The sequence below is a fragment of the Larus michahellis genome, chromosome 16 (genome assembly GCF_964199755.1).
Source record: "Larus michahellis chromosome 16, bLarMic1.1, whole genome shotgun sequence".
Classification (NCBI taxonomy): Eukaryota; Metazoa; Chordata; class Aves; order Charadriiformes; family Laridae; genus Larus; species Larus michahellis.
Window position 1 is genome coordinate 2,151,273 of NC_133911.1, and position 24,636 is coordinate 2,175,908.

The 24,636-nt window shown below is 43.2% G+C and overlaps 1 protein-coding gene across 12 annotated transcripts in view; it reads left to right on the plus strand.

The window, feature by feature from the left end:
- SPEN (spen family transcriptional repressor) overlaps positions 1-24,636 on the plus strand; it is a 69,016-nt gene that overhangs the window by 17,397 nt on the left and 26,983 nt on the right. For 5 of the 12 annotated variants that reach the window (XM_074560519.1, XM_074560516.1, XM_074560517.1 and 2 more), the window contains 2 exons: positions 1,749-2,069; positions 5,400-5,876. In XM_074560519.1, the coding sequence (XP_074416620.1) occupies positions 1,749-2,069; positions 5,400-5,876 (798 nt within the window). Of the gene's footprint in view, positions 1-1,748; positions 2,070-2,139; positions 3,369-5,399; positions 5,877-12,181; positions 17,429-24,636 lie in introns of those variants that run through there. The other 7 variants (XM_074560522.1, XM_074560524.1, XM_074560526.1 and 4 more) reach the window with 5 other exon arrangements.

The following is a 24,636-nucleotide window of genomic DNA, read 5'->3' on the forward strand; positions in this document are numbered from 1 at the left end:
GACACAAATTTTACTAATCATATCCTCTACTTTTCTGGTCTTTCTGAATCTTGCCTTCAAGGCAAGATAACCATATCCAGCTTCAGAAGAGCGCAAACTTGGAGAAGTACCTTTCCTGCAGTACCATTTGCCATTATTTGCTCCTTGCAGCTTTTAGTTAGAATAAGAAACGACCAGTGCGTCGGTTTGGTATCCCAGGTAGGAAACTCCCGAGAATGAAACGTCACCCACGAGTACAGAGGCGGCGAGCTCTGCTCTGGACACCTTAGAGGCAAGAATGTGTTCCATTGCCAACCTTGTCTTTTTACGCCTAACAAGGCGCTTTTTGACTTGAAAGACGCTCTGTTTTGTGCACATATTCCTTAACGGGCAGCGTGCCGTATTCGGTGGAGTATAAACCAGAGAAAAATGTGGTCTAAATCCAAACGGTGTTATATATATAGCAGGTCAGGTTGGAATGAGAAGCCGGCAGTCAGCGAGGCAGGTTTTCAAATCGTATTTAAGGATTAGTCATCCAACAACAATGATGAAATTTTAAGGTGTATTGAAAGCCAGGCAGAAAACGGAGGCAGATGCAGGTTCTGACAGCATTTGCTCCCCAGCCAGGCAATTGTATTAGCTTATTCCTGCGCATATAGCTGAAAACGGCTTTTCTTGTTTAAGAGCTGTTTACAGCTGTCCAGCGTTGCGCTGCCTTTGTGAATAAAAGGTTTTTTTGGCAATAATTCTTCACAGAGTTTACAAATATTTTTTTTCATTTGTGTGTCCCTTTCCTGTCTGACGGTGCATTCAAAAATACACTTTTTGCCTCTTTTTGTCATGGATTAACAACTGCAGTTAAAGCCCTTCCCTGTTTTGCCCCAAAATCTCTTGGCTGAGATAAATGAGCAACCCAAATGTGACCTTCAGTTTGCAGCTGCTTTAAAATGTCGCTGTGTTCTTACTTCCCATCTTACCCTTTCTTGCTATGAGTTATTTGAAAACATTTTTACGTTGTGATTTCTGTGTACGCAGACATGACTGGTTTTAGATTTTTTTAGACATTTACTCATCGTAAGTGCCCGTGTTGCCGTTATTTGCCATAGATTAAGTCGAGTGACCTCACGCTCCCATCAGCTCTCCTCGGCGTGCCCCTTGTGGGGCTTGGTCCGTGGCGGGGGGATGTCAAGTTGAACCCTGGGAGCACCCCGGTCCGGTGTCACCGCGCCTCACAAGCGTCCCGCGAGGTGGCTGTAAATAAAGGGGGTGTGAGATCAGGAACGAGGATCAGAATGAAGACTCTTGCTCTAGCGCTGAATGGATTAAATATAGATCGGAGTAGTGGAATTGCTGTGTCAAGGTCATTTTTTTTTCTAAGAAACTTGTCGGGATGTCTTTATTTTTACTTGTTGTGACATGGTTTTGTTTTAATTATGTCTTGCTCGTCAGATTAAAAATGAGAAGGGCTGCTCTAATTGCGAATACCTTTCTATTTCTTCAGCTGCTGTTGCTCTGTTATTATAAAAAAGGTGATATCATAGTAGGCTAACCAGAAGAGAGGAGTTTTGAAAATAATGATGGAAAGTCTAAATGGCTTTTTCCCCGCACGTCTTCCAACCTCTGCCGTGCTTTGAAGATTGATTTTCCTGCTGAGTGGGGAGGGCAAATGGTTTGAAACTGATGTTGATTTTTGCAGGAGGTAATGTTGTTAAATGTGGGTTTTTTTCTACCAGCGCTAACATACCTGCTCTGCTTTGGTTTTCTTCTAGATATGGACGTGTCGAAAGTGTCAAAATACTCCCTAAGAGGGGGTCGGAAGGCGGAGTGGCAGCGTTTGTGGATTTTGTGGACATCAAAAGTGCGCAGAAGGCACACAACTCTGTCAACAAAATGGGAGATAGAGACCTACGGACGGATTATAATGAACCAGGAACCATTCCCAGTGCTGCTCGGGGCTTGGATGATACAGTTTCCATAGCATCTCGTAGTAGAGAGGTTTCTGGGTTCAGAGGAGGTGGTGGGGGGCCCACTTACGGCCCCCCACCATCGCTTCATGCACGGGAAGGACGTTATGAGCGGAGACTTGATGGGTAAGTTCCAAGGTTTCTCTAGGCAGGTATTTTGTATTTGATATGGTGAGAAACACAAACTCGTATCTAGGGCCCCCAGATGGATTTAAAATTTTGGGAATTATCTATGTTTCCTATTTTGGGTTGGAAACGGAAGTGATTTCTATCCCAGTGGCTGGTACCTTGTGGATCCATAGAGGATGTTTTCTGCAGCTGGTTGGATATCTACACTTGAAATAAGGTGGTTTTAAGATGGAAGATTTCCTTTGGCCAGCATCGATATTGGAGTTACTCTTTTCTAGAAGTAATGATTCCATTTCTTGGATAATATTAAGGCCTTGCTCGGATGTATCCCTGCTGCCAGATGGAGCTATCTTACTCTACAACATGTGGTGAAGTTCTCTATGGAGTATCTTCGGAATACTAGAACCTAAAATTCTGTGAAAGCTTGATGCCTAGTTCTCAGTTCTCACTGTACGCAGTTGGTATGTTAATTGGATTGTCACCACAAAATTTCTAGTAGACTTTAATGATGCAGCCCCTTGGATTCTACAGACAACACTTAGCCATGGAAATAACGCTTGGATGGAGAAGACCGAAGGCAGCTTGTGATGTTTCCATTTTGGATCTACATCATTTCCAAGTTATTGGGATTATGCTTTCTGATGGTATTGGCAAAAAGAGATGATGGACATTACTAAATTTTGGAAATTATAGTGTTTTTTTTTTAATGCTGGGATAAGAACTACTGCCTTGAATTTATTGGATGGTATACAGTCAAGACGCCAGTAGCCTTGGGGAGTGGATTACTATCTAGTCTCTTAAAAAGCTCTTTGCTACTCCACATTAAACATACTTTAGTTTTAAGGACGTGGTGCTAATACCAGTTTGTGGATACGCCAGTGAGAAATGACTGGGCTGGATGGTTACAAAGGCGGCTAGAGGATGCCTGCTGGCCAGCAGCGATGAGTGCCCTCGTGCATTGGGTGATCTTCTACCAGCTGCTTGATTCAGACATAGGGCTGGAAATTAAAATAATGGATCTATTTAAGTGCCTTCTGTCTCAAGAAAGAAGTCTGGGGGTTTCAGAGTTATGGTTTCAGTCTGGGACTGCTTCCTTCCAGTGGAATTTTTTTTTTTGTCTTGTCACTAAGATTTTTTTTTTTTCTTGTTGGTTCATCTAAAATATCATTTGACACCCTTGCCCATTAAGAAGGTGGATTACCCCTGTAAGAGGGGCCAAAATTGGGGAAGTTATGTTCACAATTCTCTCCCTAGATTTAATTGGGAATATAGGTCGTGTTTCCACACTTGGAAAAGGTTGGTATGTCCTGCCCTGTGTATATTAGCCCCTCTCCTAACCCAAGTCAAACCCTCTCTTTCCACTAACTCCAGTAGTACTTAGTACTAATAGATAAATCAAAAAAGCACTGTAGCCATTAGATTTTCAGCTCTGCTAGCTCCTCTGTCTGTCTTCTGTGTCCTTTTCATGGATAAGGACTTTGTTCTTTTATGTCAGCTATATAGCAGTAACCCTCTAGAAAATACTGCTTTTTCTCTTACCTCATTAAATCAGCTTTCACTGATTAACACTTTGTAGGATGCTAAATGCGATCGTTTATAAAATTGTTGATCTTGGTCCTTCAAAAGGGGGAAAAAAAAAAAAGAGAGACGTTTCTGTGCCAGATCCTGAAATACGTTTCAAAATGCCATTGTTGCGAGCAAGAGATAATGAAAATAGAAAGGCAACAATGAATTTCAAGTGGATATATATAAGCTAATGAAATTCTGTTGCACTGGTTAGGTAGTTTTTTACATAAAATGTGAGAGAAAAAATGCAGGCAAAACATGAGCTAGCTCTGTAGAGACCTTGAAAACGAGTTATAATTTAACAACAGAGGATGAATATATTTAGAGAACTAAGGATCTAGTGATTCATTGGAGAAGGAATGGAAGGAACTTCCTGAGATGCTAGTCGAAAAAGATTCAAATCCCATTTTCAGTTTATATAAGATACCTGAAATATTTCTGCCATTTTAAATAGAAGACAGATCTGTGATGCAGGAGAGGAGGAGGGAGCACAAGGCAGAATTGGGTTATTAGGATTCAGGGGATTGAAGTGACTAATAATTGATTCTGAAGGAAGAATCCGAGAGAGAAGGCTGCAAAAAAAAAAAAAAGGTTGAAATGTCCTTCATAAGGTGGATAATTAAATTTTTAAATTAACTTTGGCTACCCTGACATATTTAGAATTCTGCAAGTATTTTTTAAACATTCAATGTAATCATTCTTGATCTTCCATTTTATGGACGTAACTTAGACATACCGTCCTGGTACTTGTCTAAATGAGACTACTAAACTATTTGTAATGTTCTTTTAACTTTATCTGTCAGTTTTACTATCTCTTTATTTGAGAGATCACACTAATTTCTCAGAACATAGAGCCTTTCTCGATTGACGTACAAAATGTTGGAAATACTGAAAGAAAATGGACTTTAGCTCCTTGGGAAAGTAGTGTGCTTGTGAAATTCTGTGATTGCAGTAACAATAGCAGTCTCAACAAACAAAAACACCTACTGAAAAATTTAATTTATACTCCTTGCGTAGGGTCTTTTGGGGGCCTGCACCCTTGCAATTTAAATATTCTGACATTAGTAATCAAGATGTTTCTTTAGCGTATGCAGCTCTGATGAGAATGGAGTCTGGCAGTCTGATAAAAGCAAAATTCCCTCTAAGAGGACGAAATGTTTTAGAACAGCAACAAGAAAACCCCCTAATTTTCTGGGTCTTCTCTATGGGTTATGCTACCCCTTTTGAAAGCAGCTTCTTACCTCTGGGTCATGCTTCGCACGGAGGCTTTCATGGCTACAGCCCAATTTGCGATGCCATTTTTGCGGAAGGATAATTAGAAGAGCTCTCCAGTAATTACCAAATTCCAGGAAAATTTCTGAAGCTCTTAAGCAAAAATGGAGGGGGGGGGGGGAAGTTAATTATGATGTCCACAAACACGAAGTTTTTCTTGTTTACAGAATTTAAAAGAAAAAAACACAAATGAGGATTCTGCACTGGAAAGCAGTATTTTTTTTTCCTGTGCAGGCAAGATGCTGGTCATGAAAGCCCGATATCGTGATTAAACCGAAATGATTGCTCAGCTTTATCGTATACGAATATAACTTTGGAGTCAAGTAAAATGTTTTTAAGTTTGTCAGTGTTTGCTTGCTAGGTTATTGCTATTTAGTGGAGAAGCAGTCGCAAAAATAAGTTCAGTGCTGACGTGAATGTTTGCATGATTTGCTTTTAGTTGTGCTTGCCCCTTTCTGATGAAGTATTTTTCCCCCTTCCTAAATGCAGGGCTTCAGATAACAGGGAGCGTGCTTATGAACATAGTGCCTATGGACACCATGAGCGGGGGACGGGAGGATTTGATCGGACAAGACATTACGATCAGGATTACTATAGAGATCCTCGAGAGCGGACTTTACAACACGGGCTCTATTATACTTCTCGGAGTCGAAGTCCAAACCGTTTTGATGCTCACGACCCCCGTTATGAACCTAGGGCCCGGGAGCAGTTTACATTGCCCAGTGTGGTACACAGGGATATCTACAGGGATGATATTACACGGGAGGTACGAGGCAGAAGGCCGGAGAGGAACTACCAGCACAGCCGGAGTCGGTCGCCGCATTCCTCCCAGTCCAGGACCCAGTCCCCGCAGCGGCTGGCCAGCCAGGCGTCCAGGCCCACCCGCTCCCCCAGCGGCAGCGGATCCCGGAGCAGATCTTCCAGCAGCGACTCCATCAGCAGCAGCAGCAGTACCAGCAGCGACAGGTAGGTCACTGCGCCTTGCTCGACCCAAAGCGACCGTCCTGTGGGTTTTGCGGGTCATTTTCTGAGGAGTTGCGAGCCCGGGCTGTGAAAATATAAGGTGTTTCATGGCAAAGCGTTATTCGTTGATGTAGAAGTAAACCGGCGTGAAACCTAAAAAGGCTAAGTTGGCACGAAGCAGATCCGAGGGCAGTGCTGTTGCCATTGTTAATTATTTTCCGTGGTGGATCTGCGCAGCATCCATAAGGCGGGGATGTATGGGCACGAGGCCTCGCTGCACCCCTGGCCACTGCCTGTGTGCTTGGGGAATGGGGTAAATACTTCATTGGTTTAAGTGAGGGAATAAGCAAATTTGAAGGTCAGCTGCTTACAGGACACATTTTAAAATACTTTGGGAAATGATTATTATTATCCGGTTTCCTCTCATTCGCTACCACCACTAACGTTTAAAAGGTTGATAAATTGTCTTTCCATTCTTTTCCCCCTGTTGTCTCTCAGCGAAAATCATAGCCTTGGAAAAATTTTAAAAAACCAAACCCCGGAATGCATTTCCCAGTGATACATCCCTGTCCTTGGTTCTGTGATAGTCACAATAGTTCTATTTGTGTGGCTTTATAAACTATGTACAGGCAAAAAATGAGACTCCTAGAGCCAATAATCGGATTTCTTTTAGTAATTTGAAAATTAACGTTAAAATGCCTCTCGGATATTTACCTTTTTAAGAGTAAATTCACCCTAAGAGTGGAAACCAAGAAGCTACCGTTGCACCCATAATTGTTCTGTGCTCTGTTTGGTGAAGGGCTCTGCTCTTCAGCAGGGTTTCCAGTTGGAAATGGTTCCTTTGCATACCAGTTCTTTTCCAAAACTGAAAATATTCATTAAGTAAATAGGTGTATCAGTATAATAAATACTTAACGTTTGATTATCACTATGAATGGAATTTTACCGCTGGTAACTCTCTAATCAAGGTAATTACTCACATAAAATTACTCACATAAAATTATACCTGCTTGAACGTTGGACCTTGTGGAAGGGTTAGATGGGCTGATGCTGGGGAGAGCGTGCAGAAGGGAGGATGAGGAAATCGGTTTCTCTTCTTCTGAGTTCCCCACCCCACGCTCCCGATGTCTATAAAGAACTGTGCAAAGATTTATTTACGTTTTAATTAATTGTTTTCTCCTCCTGGATTTAGAAATCCAGGTCCTGTCTTGGCTGGAGAGCAGATGGAGAGAGAGGCACCTCTAGAATATTTGAGATGACTTTTAGGCTGCTTTGAAGGCTTGTTTGTTTATTGCTACACCTCTCTCTCAAAGAGATCTTAACGCTTAGGTAAAGGCAACCCTTTGTCAAAAGATTTTCACACTTATCGCAGTTTAAAAAAAATTGGTGAGACTTCCAGAGGTCTCCGAAAAAAACCTAGAGAAGATGAAAGGAGGCCTGGTTACATTTCAGGTTTTAAAGAAATGCCAAGCAGGAAAAAAAATCTCTCTTCTGGTGCTCCTTTGCTTGTTGCAGAATGGATAGAGGGGAGTCCAGGAAACTCGTAATGTTTATAAAATGTCATTGTGGGGATGTTGAGAAGGGATGAAATACTGCTCGGCATTTGCGAGGACTAAATACGATCCCACTGGAATAAAGTTAAAAGATTTAAGCACAAGATAAGCAGTATCTGCTGAGCTTTTAACATTTCATTTTCTTGGCAATTTCTAGTTGGAGTAATGGAAACATAGATGATACTCCGGGAGGAAAGGGAAGTAAACGTGTTTTTTTCTTACTAATACAGTAAATTTAAATTCAATAGAGCAAGGAATAGAATCTGGTGGACAATACATTTCATTTTGAAGGATCAGGAAGGAGTTTTACATGTTTCTGAGCAATGACTTAGATATCAATTAACATTTCACCGTATCTTTATGTTGTAAAGCAAAACCCCCCTTGCCTCGAAGTCTTTTAAAGCACAGGTGGACTTCTCTGATTGCTTTTTAACACACTTTTGAATTTAGCAATGTAAATATGTAAGCCCCTCGTACCCTGTGGTGAGTGAAAGCTGCCTCCCCCCCTTTTCACTGCTAAGGTGCACCCACTTGCTGTGCCATATATTCAGGTTTCACGTACCCAGACCAGGCAGAAATTTATTTGCATCCTCCGTACCTTGGGTTGTAAATTCTGGCTGTGTCATCCCTGGATTGATTTACCAAATTCTGTATCTTATTTTTCATTTCTGGAGTGGGATTTATCTGGAATAACTACGGATGGTTGTTTGTTGTCTGCGAAAGAATTACTTCTTGCAATTTCCGTAGTATTTCTCAGGGGTTTTAGCAAACTGGAGATCCTCTTAGGGCTTTATTATAAGTGGAAATGGCCAATTTTGTGACGCTGTGGAATTATTAAGGTCTTTATGACGCTGAATTCTTCTGAAATTGTACGCCTTGAAGAGCTTTGTCACTCAAGTCTCGTCGTGTCTGTCTCAACTGGCAGGGTGGAAGAGGCAAGTTGTGTTTGCTCAGAGAGGTGGGTCTTACCCACGCTCCTGTCCGTGTTTGGGGACAAACGCTGGAGCCTGGGAAAACGCGTGGGTGTTAAACACTCGTGGGAATTTCTGTGCGTCCTTCAGGTGCTGGGAGAAACCAGCAGAAAGGTAGCGAAGGAGAAGCTGGGGCTTCGTTCTTCGTGGTTTTTGAAGAGCTGCATGAAGTAAATTAAGACTTTCGTTCAACAGAGGTGATTTTCCTGAACAACGTGAGGCAAGATGCCCCACGGATTGCTTTAAAAAAAAAAAAGTGCCTTTATTCCATAAAGTTTTGGAGTTTGTTGTGTCGGATCTTAGCTAAGCTTCGCTTTAAATGTATATTCAGAGGTCTTTACACAGCATTTGTAAGGGGAGCTGCAAGGGAGTAATGTAGAAGATGGGGGGGGGGAAGGGGATAATGTAGAAGACCAAAAAGGACATGGTAAAAATAAACCATATTCTCTGAAGTGGGGCTTTATTTGGTGTATTTTGTGGCCCCTCAGGAGCTGCCCGCTGGGCCGAGGTGGGGAGGCTGGTGGAGGTGAATGTTTTCTGCGTGAACCACCTTTTCAGGTGGATTTGAGGAAGAGTTTATGTTTTGAAGTTGTCTTAACGTGAGATTTCTCATTCCCCACCCATGTTTATGGACAAGGATCAATGTTTTTTTTTAATCACCTTGAAAGAGTAAAAAACAAACCCTCAAAAATGATACTTGAATTTTCCGCCTCCAGAAGCCTTAATTTCTCTGTTTTGTTGATTTGAACGCGCACCACAAATGATACATTAGCAAACATATTTTCTGCACTGTGTCATGGAAGAAGCTACATATGCATGGAAGCTGCGGGATCCCATGGGAAGCAAACCAGATTTTGTTTGTGCCCTGCCCAACCTCCTGAAAAAAAAATCCCCCCCCTTTTTTTTTTTGTGGAAAATCATCTTTTCTGGGCTGCTTGTCGAGGTGTTCTGCTGTGCTAAAATTTCTCTGCATTTTTATTCAGTTACGTAATGTCAAATGGCTTTACACATTTCTTACTGTTCCATGTGTTAGTGATTATTTTTAAAGCTTTGCTGCAGCGATGTACTGAACCACATGGCACTGAACGGTGGGACCGTTCGCTCTTAAAAGCTGGGCGCGTGGCAAAGCACCTTGTCGAAATGGGATTTTTATTTACAAATTCCTGGCAGAAGTGTGTGATTCCCTGTAGGTGATGTCCAGAATGTGCAAGTGTGAACACTGCATGTGTATGTGTGTTTGAATTTACAGATACGCAACCTGAGATTTCCTTTTGCCTTCTAATTTATTTCTTAAGAGCGCTTATTCGGTTGTCTGGTGTCGAGGATGTTGGGGGATTTACTGGATATGAATAATTTCCTATAGCTTGTAATGTAAAATAGATCTTGCTCTGGAATTAAAAAAGCAACTTCAGCTTAGACACAAAGTGACTTTATTTTCATCAAAATCTAGGAGAGTGCAGTGATTCCAGTACTGCTGGAATAAGCAGTGGTAAGAAGTTGCATGTACGGATGTTTGAAAATGGCTTTTTTTCAATAATTGTGATAGCTATACTTAAAAGTTCTAAAGACAAGTGGGCAAGGCTTTCATAAAGTAATTAGAGATTGTTTTTTAATTTCAGATTTCTCGGTGATGAAATTCTTTCTGGAGCAATGAGTTACAGTTGGAAAGGAATACGCATGTGTTATTTTATGTGTCTTAATATTGAAATAAACTGATGAAAAATAGTGCCAAGAGAATTTTAATCATGGGAAAAACAGGCTCCCTGAAACCTCCCATGGAGGCTGCAGCCTATTTTGTCTTGTTGGGGACTTTCTTAGCCTATTTAAACAACTGAAGTGAAAGTAGAAAATAGTGAATTTAGTTTCATTACATAATGCAAACCTTTCCCTGCCATTGTCTTCATCTCCTCTTTTCCGCTTAGTTTGTCTGCCAGCAAGTGATGAATCACTGACTTAGAATGGGATGTAGGGTTTTTGAGTGGGTTGAGAGATGCCTCTGCTGGGGACAGCTGAAAAATCAGGAAGAATGAGGTTAAATGCAGCTGTTTGGTCTTTATTTAAGAATCTGTGAGATGGCCTTTGCTGATGTTCAGTAATTCCACATAAATTTTGCACTGCAAAGATCACCTGAATATTTTTAATCTCTCTGCCTGTAGAACAGGCTTCAGGGTTGAGCATGCTCCTATTTGTATGGGAAAAAGAATTAGGCTAAGATTTAAAAAGAAAAAAAAATAAGAAATTTGCGTAGAGTGGGAAGCCGCCTTTTCAATTAACACAAAAGCAACAGTAAATCCTCTAAGAGTCAGGTGAAACACCTAATCTTTACCTTTTGTTCACATAAAGCCAAGTGCTGCTTTGATGTTCTCTCTGTGCTGGGAAATGTGAATTAGGGAAAGGAAAATTAAAAAAAAATGTAACTCAGATGCTTTCAGGTTTTTGTTACCAACTGTCGAGCATTTTCACTTTGTTCTTTCTTATGTTTCTGTTCATGTCAGCCTGCGTCGCTTCTCATCTAAATATAACCTAGCCCATCCTCTCAAACACTTTTTTTTTCCACCCTTGGGAGTATATCAAGTTTCTTGAAATTGAGCACAGGCAGAAAATTTTCAGATAGCTTTGAAGAGAGAGGAGGTATTTTCGTGCCGAGATAAAAATACAGAAAGCGAACCTTTACTAAACTCCCTCCTTCAAAACGGCCTAAAAAGCCTACCTGTATGTGCATGTTTACGCATAAATAGATCCTCCCGCGGAAAAAAAAAAAAAGAAATAAAAAGAAAAAAAAGCAATCTATCGGCTGGGATCTAAGATCTCCTCGCAGCTGGCGAGCAAATGGTGTCCCCGTCCCCTTGGGAGGGGACCCGGCGACAGCCCATCGGTCACCTCAGCCCTGAGGGAGGCCAAGCCGTCCTCTCCCGCCCGAGCCCCGCCGCCGCCGAGCTGCTGACAGAGCGGCTCGGGGAGGGCGCCAACTCGCATTACCTCATCTGTATACTCTAGAGTAATCTATTAAAAATGTGCGTTGCATAATAGATCTTTATCTCGCGCTGAAAATCCGCCGCTTTTAGGTCGCCTCTCACAGCCTCCGGTGGCGGCGGGAGCCCGGCCCGGCGCTGTAATGGCGGCGCAGCCGGGTGGGGGGGAGCGGCTCCCCCGGGTGTGCGGAAGCCAAAGGCGGGTGTTTCCCCCGCCGCGCTGCCTTTGTCGGGGGAGGGTCTCGCAGTCCCGGGCCGGGGCCGCCTCAGCCAGCGCGGGGGGGCGGGTTGTTTGTGGCGGAGAACCGGTCTGAACCGGCGGGAGCCGGCCGGGCCCGCCGCCGCGCCGCCCCCGGGGCGGGGCCGCCCGCGCCGCCCCTCAGCCGCCCTGGAAACCCGCCGGGTAAAAATACCTCCGCTTTCTACAAAAAAAACCCTGTATTTTTTTTTTTTTTTAAATATATTGAAAACCCCAACCTCTAACGCTGGAGAGGCTTTCGCTCTTTCGTGAAGATTTTTTTTTTTCCTCACACAAACGCAGGAAAGCGCCGTGGTTACGCAGTGAGACAGCAGCGCCTCTGTAAAATCCAGGTCTGAGGGAGGTAACCAGGCTCTCCGTCTCAACCTTTTGAGTTTTACGTCACTTTTTATTTTTAAAACCTTCCTTCGGTGCCATACACGCTCCCTACTCCAGAAATTAGCACCGGTTTCCCCCGCCAGAGGAATGAGCCCCAAAAATCCCCCCAAATGGGCGAATTTGGAGCCTACTCCCACATCTTAACCCCACCACTGCTGTGGTATGAAGCAGGTAGGACGTAGTTGCAAAATAAAATATAAATTTCAACATTGCTAGCCCCTCTGGAAGAACCCACCCCCCATCTTTTATATGACTATACAATAAAATCAAGTTAAGTGGCTGTTTTATTTTATATGTAGTTTTCTTTGCCTGAGCTGTCCCCAAAAGAGTGGACGTTTTGTGACAATTAATAACCCCCCCCTATCTCCTGCAGTGCTCCCAGTAATAGTTGGTAATTGCTGGCTCTAAATGACAAAGCAATTAAGCCTCTTCCTAAATTTGCAGAAGTAGGTGTTTATCTAAATCTGGCCAGTCAGTCTTTGTTTCTGTAGCAGGGCCCAGAAGCTTAGCTGCTGCTGCTCCTGCTTTTTCAACGTGTGTTTGATTTCTTTGCCTCTACAGGCAGAGAAAGATTTCCTTTTTTATTTTTTTTCCAAATAAATTTCAGGTTGGGAGTCTTAAAAATGCATTGTGTGGAGGATGGAAGCAAAGGAAAGGGGTCCTACAAAAATGTAGCTATTTTATTACAGGAATAACTGTTTAGATCATCTCAGACGACTTTATTGTGTTGCATTCTGTTTAAGAGATAATTTTTTTTTTAATGCTGTAAAGGCTTCTTGCAGTTAGATCAGAGACTTTGTTAGCAAATATGAGGGTTTCTGGTGGCTAAATCCAGACCCTCGTGCGAACTCGCCTTATCGTCTGCTGGGGCAGAGAGACCTGCTGTGTTTTAAAAATAACACTTCTAAGTCACCAGTGGACAGCTGCAGGAGCCGGTATCTGGTGTGAGCTTTGGCAATTTCAGGTCTTCCTAATATCGTTTTTTAGGAAGGGTGGGAAAAGCCGGAGCCGTGTGGAAGGCACTGCTCTGGCCAGCGTCGGGGGAGATGTCATCCTCCTGAGTTTGGCTGGTTTTGGGCTGTTTGTGAAGCCCGTGGGAGCTGCTGAGGATTGATTTCCTTCACGGGGGAAGGTCTGGTGCTGTCGGTAGATTGGATTTGACTTTGGGGTTGCGCGCGCGCGCGTATTAACAAAATGGTCACTTCTAATTGCATTTTTAAGGCTTTGATTTCCTTCCAAGTATTTTGCTTAATCATCTTGAGTAGGCTGAGGGAAGGAAAGAATTAGCTGAGGTCAGGGAAGTTGAAGCTGGCCGTGTTACTTCTCAGAAGCTCCATCTGAGGGATCCCGAAGGCAGGAAGAAATCTGCCTCCTGTTCTCTTCCTGCTGCACGCCGACGGAGCGAGGGGAAAGCAAACCCTGAAAAAGCCAAACAAAACAGGGAAACCGGGAAGTGCGATAGGCTGTGTTGGGTGCCTCCCTCCGTGTGAATGGTCCAGATTCCCCTTTTCTTCGAGAGAAATACAACTGGGATGTGAATCATCGCTAAAATAGATTAGAGGGATCATAGCCTGGAAGTGCCTGCTTGTCTGCGCTGATGATGAAGGGAGTCTAGACAGCTCGGATGGAGACGTACATTATAGGCACCGAAAGGTGGGGGAGAGGATTCCCATTGTCAAGACCTTCGGAATAATGAGCAGTTTAATAATTTGTAATGAATATTCACGTGGAGGGATGAATAGCAAAAGAGGAAGGCCGTACTGAATGCTTCCTGAAAAAATACCAGTCATTTATGATGATCAAAGGAAAAATCCACCCGCCGCCTGTGTTCAGTCATACGTCTTTCCATTAAAGCGTAGACAGAGCATCCCTTCACATCTTAAAGGTCGGACTTGTAGATACAGGGATTTGGGTGTTTTTTCCCAAAGAGGATGATTTTGGCTCTGCCAGAGGCGTGGATGCCGGTACTGTAATGCCTTCGGGAGGAGAACCTTCCCCTTAAAACCTAACAGCTCTCTTGGAGGCGTATTTGTAAGACATGGGCATTAACCTTAAAAACAACTTTAGGCAGAACATGCTGTGCTTAAAATAAGGTCTTAAGGATATGAATTAATGGTAAATAAACCTTACTGGGGGGAAGAAAAAGAATATAATCCCTCAGTCTTTGCCGACTGAATTAATGGTGTGACTGATGCACTTAGGTTGGCCCTTAACGTCCAAGCATCAAGCGCAGTCCGTCCACGATGTCGCAAGTGCTGAAACCACTAATGATGGCATCAAGGTTTTAAGCGTGAAAGCTTCTTAGCGAGCGATTAGATATCCCTCTCCAGATCATTATGGTCAGCTGGTAGTACCGCTCGGAGGAGAGGATGCCGCACGTTTACGAGTGGAAAATCACAGACTCGGAGAGAAGCAAGGGCTTCGGTGTTGTACAGAGGAGCAACAATTTCTGTGTGCCAGGACGTAGTCCTAATTTTTTCAAATCTTTCAGGGGAAGCAAAAGCTGAATTGCCAAAAGGAGGAAGAGATGTGCACTGTGTAGGTGCTATATTAATAAAACACATGAAAACCCTGCATTATTATTTATTAAGTGCATAATAGAAGAACAAAAATAGCCCTTTTAGTGTGCGTAGCATTAAGAAACAAGACTTCTCTATGAATCCTTCCTTCTTGCAACAATCCTGTAACAAAGGTAGGGGACCTGTTCTTCTGTTTCCCGATGTTTGCTGGGTTTCAGAAACAAATACCCCATCTCCTTCCAACCTCGAGCCCTCTCTTCTCTTCAGGGAAGCAAAACCTGGAGCCTTTCAAACACTTCTCTTGGAAAAATGTCCGGGGTTCAGTGTGCCGTTGCTTTATTTAGCTCAAAGCAATGATTTTGGCTGGATGGAAATGGCTACTCAGAAATCTAGGATGGCAGCAAAAGTACCTTTTGGAGAATCCTTTCTACGAGTGGTTTTCAGGGCCGTTGTCTCGTTTCTTCCACAGTTGCATTGTATTTTCCACAGATGCCCAGTAATCTTCATCGCTTTTATACCTGGGGAAAAATATGAAAACCTCATCAAACACTTTAGAAATCAGGAGAGGAATTAAGGCGCGGATCCTGGCAATAAGGGCGTTCACGTATTTTGTTATCTTTTGTCCGCTTGAGAGTAGAAAGCTTTTTCTGGCGCGATAAGGTGTGAAAGAAAAGCTCTGTTCTCCTCCTGAAAGCGAATTCCCGAGAACAAGCAGCACCGGGGTCCCCATGGACAAATGGTGCCGGGCTGGGCCGACGGAGAGATGCAAAGTGCCCTACTTATTCCGGCTGCTACAGGTTTGACCTCCTCGTATCATCTGACACCTCGTTTGGTGAGAGGTTGCCGCAAGATCTCAAACCCTCAAATTATGTAAGATTTACCCAGTTGCTTTGAAGTTAGTCCCTCCCTTCGATGTTTGTTTGCTGCCTGGTATGTCCTGTTGTCTGGATTGTGAAGGATGAATAGTCGCAGAAAGGAAGCTATCGGGTTAGTAGAAATTTTCTTTTCCTCTTCGCTTTCTAAACACGCGTGGAGCTGCGTTTATCCCTGTTTCAGAGTCCGGGAATACGCCGAAGACGTCCTGCGCCAGTCGGGGCTTTGCTGGGTGTAAGTTTTCTGTTTGTTTGTTTGTATGGAGGCGGAGGGAAGTGAGGAATGGCTGGTTGTGTTTCTCCAACAAAGAGATGCTATCTACCAATCATTTCAGAAGTAGTTTATGTTGGTTTTGCTTTTTAGTATGCAGTTGCCTTGTAACTTTTAGAAATCACGTGTGAAAAAAAAGGAAGATGTTTAATTAATACTGAACATGTGGCTTTGCAGACTGCGCCTCGCCGTGCTGCTATGGTTTGGAGGTTTTAAAGTCAGTGCTAAATCCCGTAAGGGAAGCGCACAGGTGGGGCATGTAGGCTTTGCGTGTGGGAATTCCAGGGAGGACTTTTCTGCTGTCCTGTCATCTCCAGTCTACCAGCTGAACTGCTTCACTGGAGCTGCTCCTCCTTTCCCAGCCCTGGGAACTATGTGCTGCCGCGTGGTGTGGACGCCAGGGGGGTAAAGGCAGTCGATCCCGGGAGTTGTGAGGACGTAAGGCATTTTTCATTTGTGTTTTTCCCTACTTTTGCGTTTTTTTCCCCACAAATATCTAAGTCCTCATCCTTGCTTTACAATCTCTAGTTTGTGTGATGGAAATGGGCCAGGATTTTTTGCGAAGGGGAGTCCCTGGACTTTTGACCATGTAGAGGTTTAATCGCTAAATCATAACAAGTACTGCTGAATTAAATTACAATAGGGTGCTTTTTCAGAAGCTACTCTTCAGAGGCAAACACAAAAACCACTCTGTCATATGATATTGGGTTTTTTTGTGTGTTTCTTTTTTTTTTTGTAAATTTCTAAGGTTGGCATTACTCTATATAGTTGCTTGACAAATGTCAAAGCATGTTTTCCCCGCCAACATGATAATACGTTCGCTAGGCTGTAGCATTTTACCTGTTTCATACAAAGATCTTCGTGGTTTTTTTTTTTATTTTCGTGACTTAAGCGTTTTCTACCCATGTGAAATTTCACAGAAAGTTCTACTTTTAGTTGTATTTTTATTTGCATGTGGGCTGAAAATGAAGTAATTCCCAAATATAGTCCTAGCCAAGAGATCCATCTGTTCTCTGCATTTTTAAATGGCAAATTAATCCTTAGCATACAACTCATCAAATGTCTTCTCTTTCATAATGTATGCCGGCTGAGATCACAGAAATGACATTTTTTTTCCCAGGCCTTCCATTTTAAGTAGCCCTTTACGTGAACATCGCAGCTACCGTTCTGGTTTGACGAAGTGCTCTTGTGCATCTTCCAGTTGCTGTAGTTGGTCTAAAAAAGGATATTACAAAAAAATAAGAAATATTCTTCCCTTCATCTCTTTGGCATTTTTTTAAAAGGTGGTAGGAGGTAGAAATTCCATTTGAAAAACACCCTTAGCAAATGTACTTCTCTCTGATGGAGAACTAGGGTCGCTTTGTCCGTTTTCTTTGAGATTTTGCTCTTTGGACAATGGTGACCGTTTTTAGAAGTACTAAACTTCCACAGCTTTATCTGCCATAAATGGAATTTCTATATTAAGCTTCGCATGGTCCCAGTTTTACTTAAGAGGCATTGTTTATCAGCTGTGCATCTTGGCATGCCTTCCATTGCAGCTCCCGTCCCGAGAACAATTCTATTTGTTTATAAGAGAGGAGGCGCCGTTTCAAAAGGGCTCCCAATCAGGGAATTGCAACAAATGGCATTTTGTCTTAACGCTGGAAACCAGCGCCTTGGCGAGGGAGGCGACGATCTCACCCGCCTTTCGGCAGGGCAGAGGACACGGTGAGGGGCTGGGTGCCCGTGCGGGCAGGGAGAGCGGCCCTGGGGAGCAGCAGGTAAGGAGCGGGGCAGGCGTGGGGCCAGGCAAACGAGATGTTGGGCATAAAAATAGTGCCAGGGTTGGCTTTTTTTAAGGCAAAATGTGATGCTTTTCTAAAATGCGAAAACAGAATTAATCTTCTGCTTCTGTTTGTTGTGCTCTACCAACAGTTTTTTGTTAAAAAAAGCATTTATACCTCTGCAAGGCTGAAAATAACCTGGGGGTTTTTTGGTTTCAGTATATATGAAAAAAGCTTTTCTTCTGAAAAAGGTCCAATGCTCGACATGACGTCAATATAGTTAAGGCCGAATACTTTTAAAATTGTATTAAGAAGTGTTTATTCCCAGGAAATAATTTTTCAGGGCTTTTAAGGCAAAAGAAGTTGCTTTTTACTCAAGTAAACATGTAGTAACATACTTGGACGCAGTAGTGGTTGCATTTTCAATGGCATTTCACTCTCCTGGCTTATGGACAGCACTTGGAGTAGGGTAGTTCTTTTTTAAAAGATGCTTAGTAGATCCCTTCATGAAAGCAGTGCAGTTGTTGTTTAGGAAACTGCCTTTAAATGTTGCTTTCTCAGTATTTTGAAATGATTTGGCCTCCCGCGAGCCAGGAGATCAAGTTTCTCCGCCTGCTCCCTCGGTGATTCATTGAATGACCTTGGGCAAAGCCCTTGGCCTCCTCTTACCTGATTTTTCCATCTGCAGTGCAGGGATGTTAGGACATACCTACCTCCCATGAGTCTTGAACAAAAATGTTTTATTTTTTTTTAAAAAAAGATTTCATATGCTCTGAGGTGACAGTTGCAAAATATTAATTTAGATCGTCTGCAGATAGCTGGCAAAAGCTGTTTACTTTAACGGCATTACGCTAAGTTTGGCCAAAGGGGTTGAAAGCAGTTTTCCTTCTAGACAGAACAAGCCGTTCCTCCGCCGTAGCGGTGAACTCTGCCCCGCTATTTTCTTTTAAAAACAGCTGCGATCGCAGGCTTATCGGTGCTGGCAGCCTTCAGCAGCAGCTCTTCTGCAGGCAGGTCCTGGCGGCACTTGAAATAATTTGGCTGAATCCCGGTGCGGTGGGAGGAGGTGGGAGTTTGGGATGGCTGCAGCGGGACTTCTCACAGGGACTGGTTCTTGACCCAAGGATTCCCTCGATGAAGGTGATGTTAAAAAACGGAGGCTCCTTGGGCTTGTGCGTTCTCACACCCACCCTCTTTCTTCCCTCTTTGCATCGGTGGAAGTTTAATTGTGGGAAAGCTGCACCAAAGAGCTGGCTTTGTACTTCACCCTCAAGGCCTCGATGACTTTAATCTTTCCCAGCATTGAGCTCCGTCACTGTGGCCGTTTGCTGAGAAAGCATTTCCTCCGGCTTCCCGGGGTTTCCTTTTGGAGCCTGAGCGGTCCCGCTGTTCCCTGGGAGCATCCGTCCCAGTTTGGAGAAGGCGGCGACTGGGGAGGCATCTCCAGCTGCTCCCAAGTTCAACACCAAACCCATCCACGGCCAAGTGAACAGCCGGCGCGGGGAGCAGAGGGCTTGAGTGGCGTCCTCCCAGCAGTAGTAAGCTGTTGGTTGCTGAGTCGGCTGTTTGCTATGTAGATAAACTGATGTGTTTGTAACCAAGACTTGCCCCCCCCCAGGTTAGTGATTTTTATTCTTGCCTGTATGAAGTTCAAGCCTGAGGACAGAGGGACGTAGGTCGAGGAGCGAGGTGGTAACGCTGACTGTGGGTTGGGCACAGTCTCCCTCAGCCAGACAGGGATTAATATAAACATACATATTTTTAGCAACGGATTGTTTAGTTGCAGGGAAGAATTAAAAGGAGCCCATGGCTGTCTTGAAACTCTCAGAGCACGTGGCTCCAGGGGGAAGGTGGTTCTGGAGGTGGGAAAGGTCCTCTGTCCTTCTGAGCAGCATCTTCATCTTTTCCGTGATTCATTTCAGCCTGCTGTTTCTCATCGAAGGTCAGGTGTCAGACATCATGATAAAATTACTAAAGTAAATATATTAGTATGTCCAGTCACAGAAATTAAAATGCAGTGTTAATAAACCAGTCACTTGATGTGGGTTAAATACATGGTAAATACTATCTGGAGACTGTATCTGAAAAAAATTACTGGTCGAAGATTGAAAAAAATACTGCAAACGGTCTGTGTTATTTGACCGGCTAAAAGACAGCGAGTTGTCATGGTTGTGCTACTTTCCCATGGCCTTTAAACATCATTTAATTTAATTTCTTTCAATTTAGGATTCCAGCCCAGCAGGAGATTTCTTAAGTCGCCTTTCTGGGTGTGGTAAGACAGAAAAAGTTGAGGGAAAGAGGATGACCTAATTCCACTTGTCTGCAGTATTTAATAATCTTTCTACAGAGTGGTAAATCCTTTTTTTTTATTTATTGCATGCTTTTTCTGACTGTTTTCCTTTTACATGTAGTAGGTCTTTTTTTTTTTTTTCTTTCCCCTCGGTGGATTGTTTTATCATAGCTGTGTGTTGTTAAATACTTCTGAGGCTGCGTGTGTGACATGCACAAACCAAAGTTCCTTGGGTGGCGAGTTCTCGGCAGCTTGAGAAGATGCCAAGAATGTCATGCGGTCGCATCCCGGCGTGCTCTGCACCACGGGCTCCCAAGGTGCTGGAAGCCAGGGTGATGGGCACAGGGTAATTACACCGAGAGGATATGATTAGGTGGAGCTCCCCGGCTTGCTTTCTCCACCCTCTCACGCCGAGCAGCCCGAGTCTGCGTCTATTCTTATTAAATGTGTAAAGCGTTGTTATGAAATGGAAGAGCGGGGTTCAAGCTCTTTGTGGGGTGTGTGTGTGGGCCGAGCCCCTTCAGCTGCTCGCCTCTAGCCTGCAAAATATGGTAACAACTTCTTGCCTCTTCGTTCATCTCTTCGTACAAACAAACTTTAGATGTTTGACTGGCTTTTCAGCTATCTTTCACTTGGCGTTCAACAACTCCTTTTAACTAGGAAAAAACCAACCCTATATTTATTTCCGTAGATGTGAGAAATGTGTTGTTTTTTTTCCCTACAAATACGCTGAGGTGGACTGGTGTTCTGCAGGACGCATCGTGTGTACAAAACAACTACCTGCATATTTAGGTCACCGTTGGAATCTGCTCTGACAAAGAGATGCTAACCCTCTGCCCAGACCTCGAATTTTCATCGTGGTTATTCCTCCTCGAATGTGGCAGACAGCTGGCTGGATTCTTGGAGTAACCTGGAGTTTTGTGGGAATGGGTTACTTGCCCTTCCTATTATGCCACGTGTAATTCAACTTGTGTTTTTGGTCTTGCACATGTGTAGAAAATTAAGGAAATTCTGGTTAAATACCTTTTTAGATTCATGTAGTATTTAGTAGTAGGACAGAAATAGCAACCTATAGTAAACCTGTGCATATGTTATTTCAATATACCATTTTTCAACCAGAAGAGAAGTCATGGGCAAAGATCCTTTAATCTGTAACTAGAATGGAATATGATGCATTTCTTAAGGTTTGTCTTTTTTAAGCAGTTAGCGTGATATTTTTTGCTGGGTGTTGGCTTGCAATAATCAGGTTTTTTTAATTCTTTTTTTCCAAAAAAACCCACATTGGCGCATTCAGGATGCTTTGACCAGTTTTCCGGTGCCGTTTTCCCAGACCTAAGAAATCTAACTGGCAGTTTCTTTCCAAAGCTGATTGCCGATATATGAAGTATCCCAAGGATTTGCGTCTTCTGGATAGAGCTGGTTGTACAGCCCTGTCACTAGCCGACTTTTGCAGCTGGTGTTTTTTGCATAGAGATCATCTACGGTGACTTAACTCGGATCTGGAAAGGGAGGGACGAGAAAAAAGGGTTCCTGTTCCTTCCGACTGTACATTAACTTTGGATTTCCTGACCCGACTTGGGAATCTGTGGCTGACATCAGCCGTGAGAACAACCTGCCGTCAGCCGGGACTCGTGCGGAGGGAGGTTGTCTTGTGTTATTGTCCTGAATAGATCTTTCTAGGAGATAATTCTTTGCTCAGAGATTATTTTGACAGGGTATTGAATCATAGCTGATCTAGGCAGAGTTCCTGATTTCAGTTTAATTTTGGCAGGAAAAAAGGTAATCGCTCTGCGTATTTCTCTAAAAAGAATCCTGGGTCGTTTACCAGTGCTGGTTAAACATTTTTTTGAAGGCAGCTATTAAAAAAAAACAACCCCAAAACATTTCATTTTCACATTTTTTTCCTGCTGAAATTTGGCATGCGTTCCCTTGAAAATTGAAAAGGGTTTCAAATGATTTTAGGTGGCTTGTTTTCCTTCACTTGCTCTGACAATCAGAGGTTGGTTTTGTGTCTTGTTTTGGTTTTAAACCTGAATTTTGGCAGTGCGCAACCCGCAGTGCGTTGTTAACCCTTCTTTCTGCTCTATTTTCCACGAAGGCCGCGGTGTTTCCTGCTTGCCATAAGGAGGGCGGTTGCCAGCCTTGCAGCTGACTCACCGTTCTCAAACCAATTCACAGAAATGACGATTGTCCCACATTTTAAAATTGCAAGAGGGGAGGGCAGGTTGTGAGATCCCTTGATTCAGCGCAGCTGCCATTGAGGGAAAGCAGCGTGTGTCCTGTTCCATCGACTGGTTTGGAGTCTCGCTTTTATCTCCTTTTTTTGCCGGGGAACAAAGAGAAGGGCTCGCTTTGTATTCTTCGCTCGAGTGCTTTCATTTTTCATACATAAATGGAGCGTAACTTCATAGTTAGTTACCAGAGCTGCAAAATGCAATTGCTTGAAAATGAGATATTTCGGTGGAAATGAGGACTGTTTATGTAGGCAGCGCGCGCCAGAATTTGGAATGTCATCTTTGCTAAGTGCTAAGTGAGAAAAGAAAAATTTCTGTGTGCTAAATTAGCTGCAGCGTGCTGAAATCGGGCGTGTTTGGGGCTCATTTTTGTGACCTGAACCCCGTTGCTAGATTCTCACCCGGTGAGTCTTTGGGACTCTGCCCATATGGATAGAACTTCAGGGCTGGATTATTAATAGATTTTTATCTAGATTGATAGAAAAAGATACATAGATAAATACCATGAGTAAGAACACACGCGTCCTATGTGCTTGTAAAACACTGTAGGCAATTATGGAAGGGAGATTAATATTTTAAAAGGGCTCGTAAAGTATGCTTTTTGTAGAGTGCATGTACAAGGAAAGGATTTCATGTCCACCTTCTTATTAAAGTAAGAACGATCTCCTTTATAGCTCAGGTTTTCCATGTGATTTTGCCGCCAGTAAAACCAAAAGTCTCTATTTGACGTCGCTGTGATGCCATGATAAAAGCTGGAGTGAAACTAATTTTAGAAGCTATCTGGGCTGGACAAAAGAGCGCCTGAAATCCTCCCTGCTAATTGCTCGAGTTCTTCATAAACGAGCATACGTCACCAGAAGAAGTCTGCAAACCACCGAAGAGGCAACTGGAGCCCGAGATGTTTCAATTCCCAGCGCAGGCTCCCTCTCCGTGAAAGGCGTGTGTTGTGACAGCTCGGGAGATGAGCTTTGCTGCATGCTGGCATTCTGCACCGCTGGCTTTACATGGATGTTGAAGAGCAGGTTTTCCTGTGTTGGGAAAAGGCCGTGTGCCAGAGCACGCTCTGCTGCTGGAAAAAATCATCGCGGGCTTAATACTGTTAGCGGAAGCGCAAAATGAAGTTACAAAGCCATTTTCTTCACGCCTGCCCCAAGACCTATTGATTACTCGAAATGCTTTTAAGAAGGGAGATTATCAGAGCTGTAGTTTTAACCTCTCTGCCATATTCCCACGTTAAAATTTCCCCAGCTTGTTCTTCTAAAATTAATTTTGCTAGAAGGAATTTTTAATAACTTATTTTCTGTGAGTTGGCAAAGGGCAGTTGTTTTCAGCATTACTCACAGGGAAAAGAAAAGCCATATTTTCATTTTAATATTCTGGGAACGTATCCTCGCGCAGCTTACGTGCTTTAGTTTTGTATATTTTTAAAGCTGGGGTAGTTGAAAAGGAGTTCTGTTCTTCTGCTTGAGACTACATATAATTCACTGTCAGATGGTTTATTTTGATTCAGCTGTGTGCTATAACTGGATGACACAGCAGCTATAATTAACTCTTCCATCATTCTCCTATTCACAGAAGATAAAACCTTTGACTTTTGAATTATTATATCCACGTTTCTTCAATTGGAAAATTCCCCTAAAGAAAGCGGAATTGTTCCTGCTGCCATTTTTTTTTTCTTCCCCCTTTCTAAAAGCAGAGTCGGGAAATAATGAATTTTTGTTCTGGAATGTCTCAGAAAGTCTTGATTTGTTTATGGACATGGATCCCTGAAACTCCCTGGGGAAGTGGAAATTAGCAGCGTGTTCCTCGTTTCCCGAAGCTGCATGGAATTCAAACTCTTCTTGTGGAATTTATCACCCTGTTAGGCTGCTGTTTCATCGCTTGGACCTCTTACGGTGTTACCCAGAGATTATCTTTTTTTCCCAGTGGAATGCTGTGATTTTAACAGTATGTATCATATTTTAAACATCCTCATTAAAAAAAAAGCCTCATTAAAAAAAAAAAAAGTTCCCATTTTAAAGCGTTGCTTAAATAGAAATCCAATGCTGCCTCTTGCTTAAAACATACAATCTCAGCAAAGTAGAGTATTTAAAATGTTTTAGGAAGTGCATAGTTGATCATAATCACACTGAGCATCAAGATGCGAGAAGGGAAAGTAAAAACGCGTGCAGGGGCAGAGGCCTGCCGCAGCTCTAAAAATCTTATTTTAGCCTTCCCCAGGGAAATGGGGAACCAGGCGGTACTGCTCTCAGCTTGGGAATTCTTTTCAGATTCTCCCCACACGCATTCTCTGACTATGTTTGTGTCTTAAAAGAAGTTGCTCTGGTCTTTGCCAATTTATTTCATAGTAGCAGGCGATTGCGGGTGTTACCCCTTGAGGCTACCAAAGGCCTGTTCACCTGGGTCTGGGTTTGTCCTCTTTTTCCCAAAATTCTGTGAAGAACTTCAATTTAATGAGGACTTGGGATGAGCCAGAGTTAGCAGAAAGGGAGGAAGCGGAGGGTATGGGCTAAATGGGCAAAAGATGAGGAGTGAATTGCAGCAGCCTTCACTTTTAGCAATTAAATAGTTCATTAATGAAGAGGGCGTGAAAGCAGGCCGCACAAATGCGGGTGAGGCAAAAAGAAAGGCGCTTTAGAAATTTAGAAGAAAAATGAGGCTGTGAACGGGCATCACGGTGG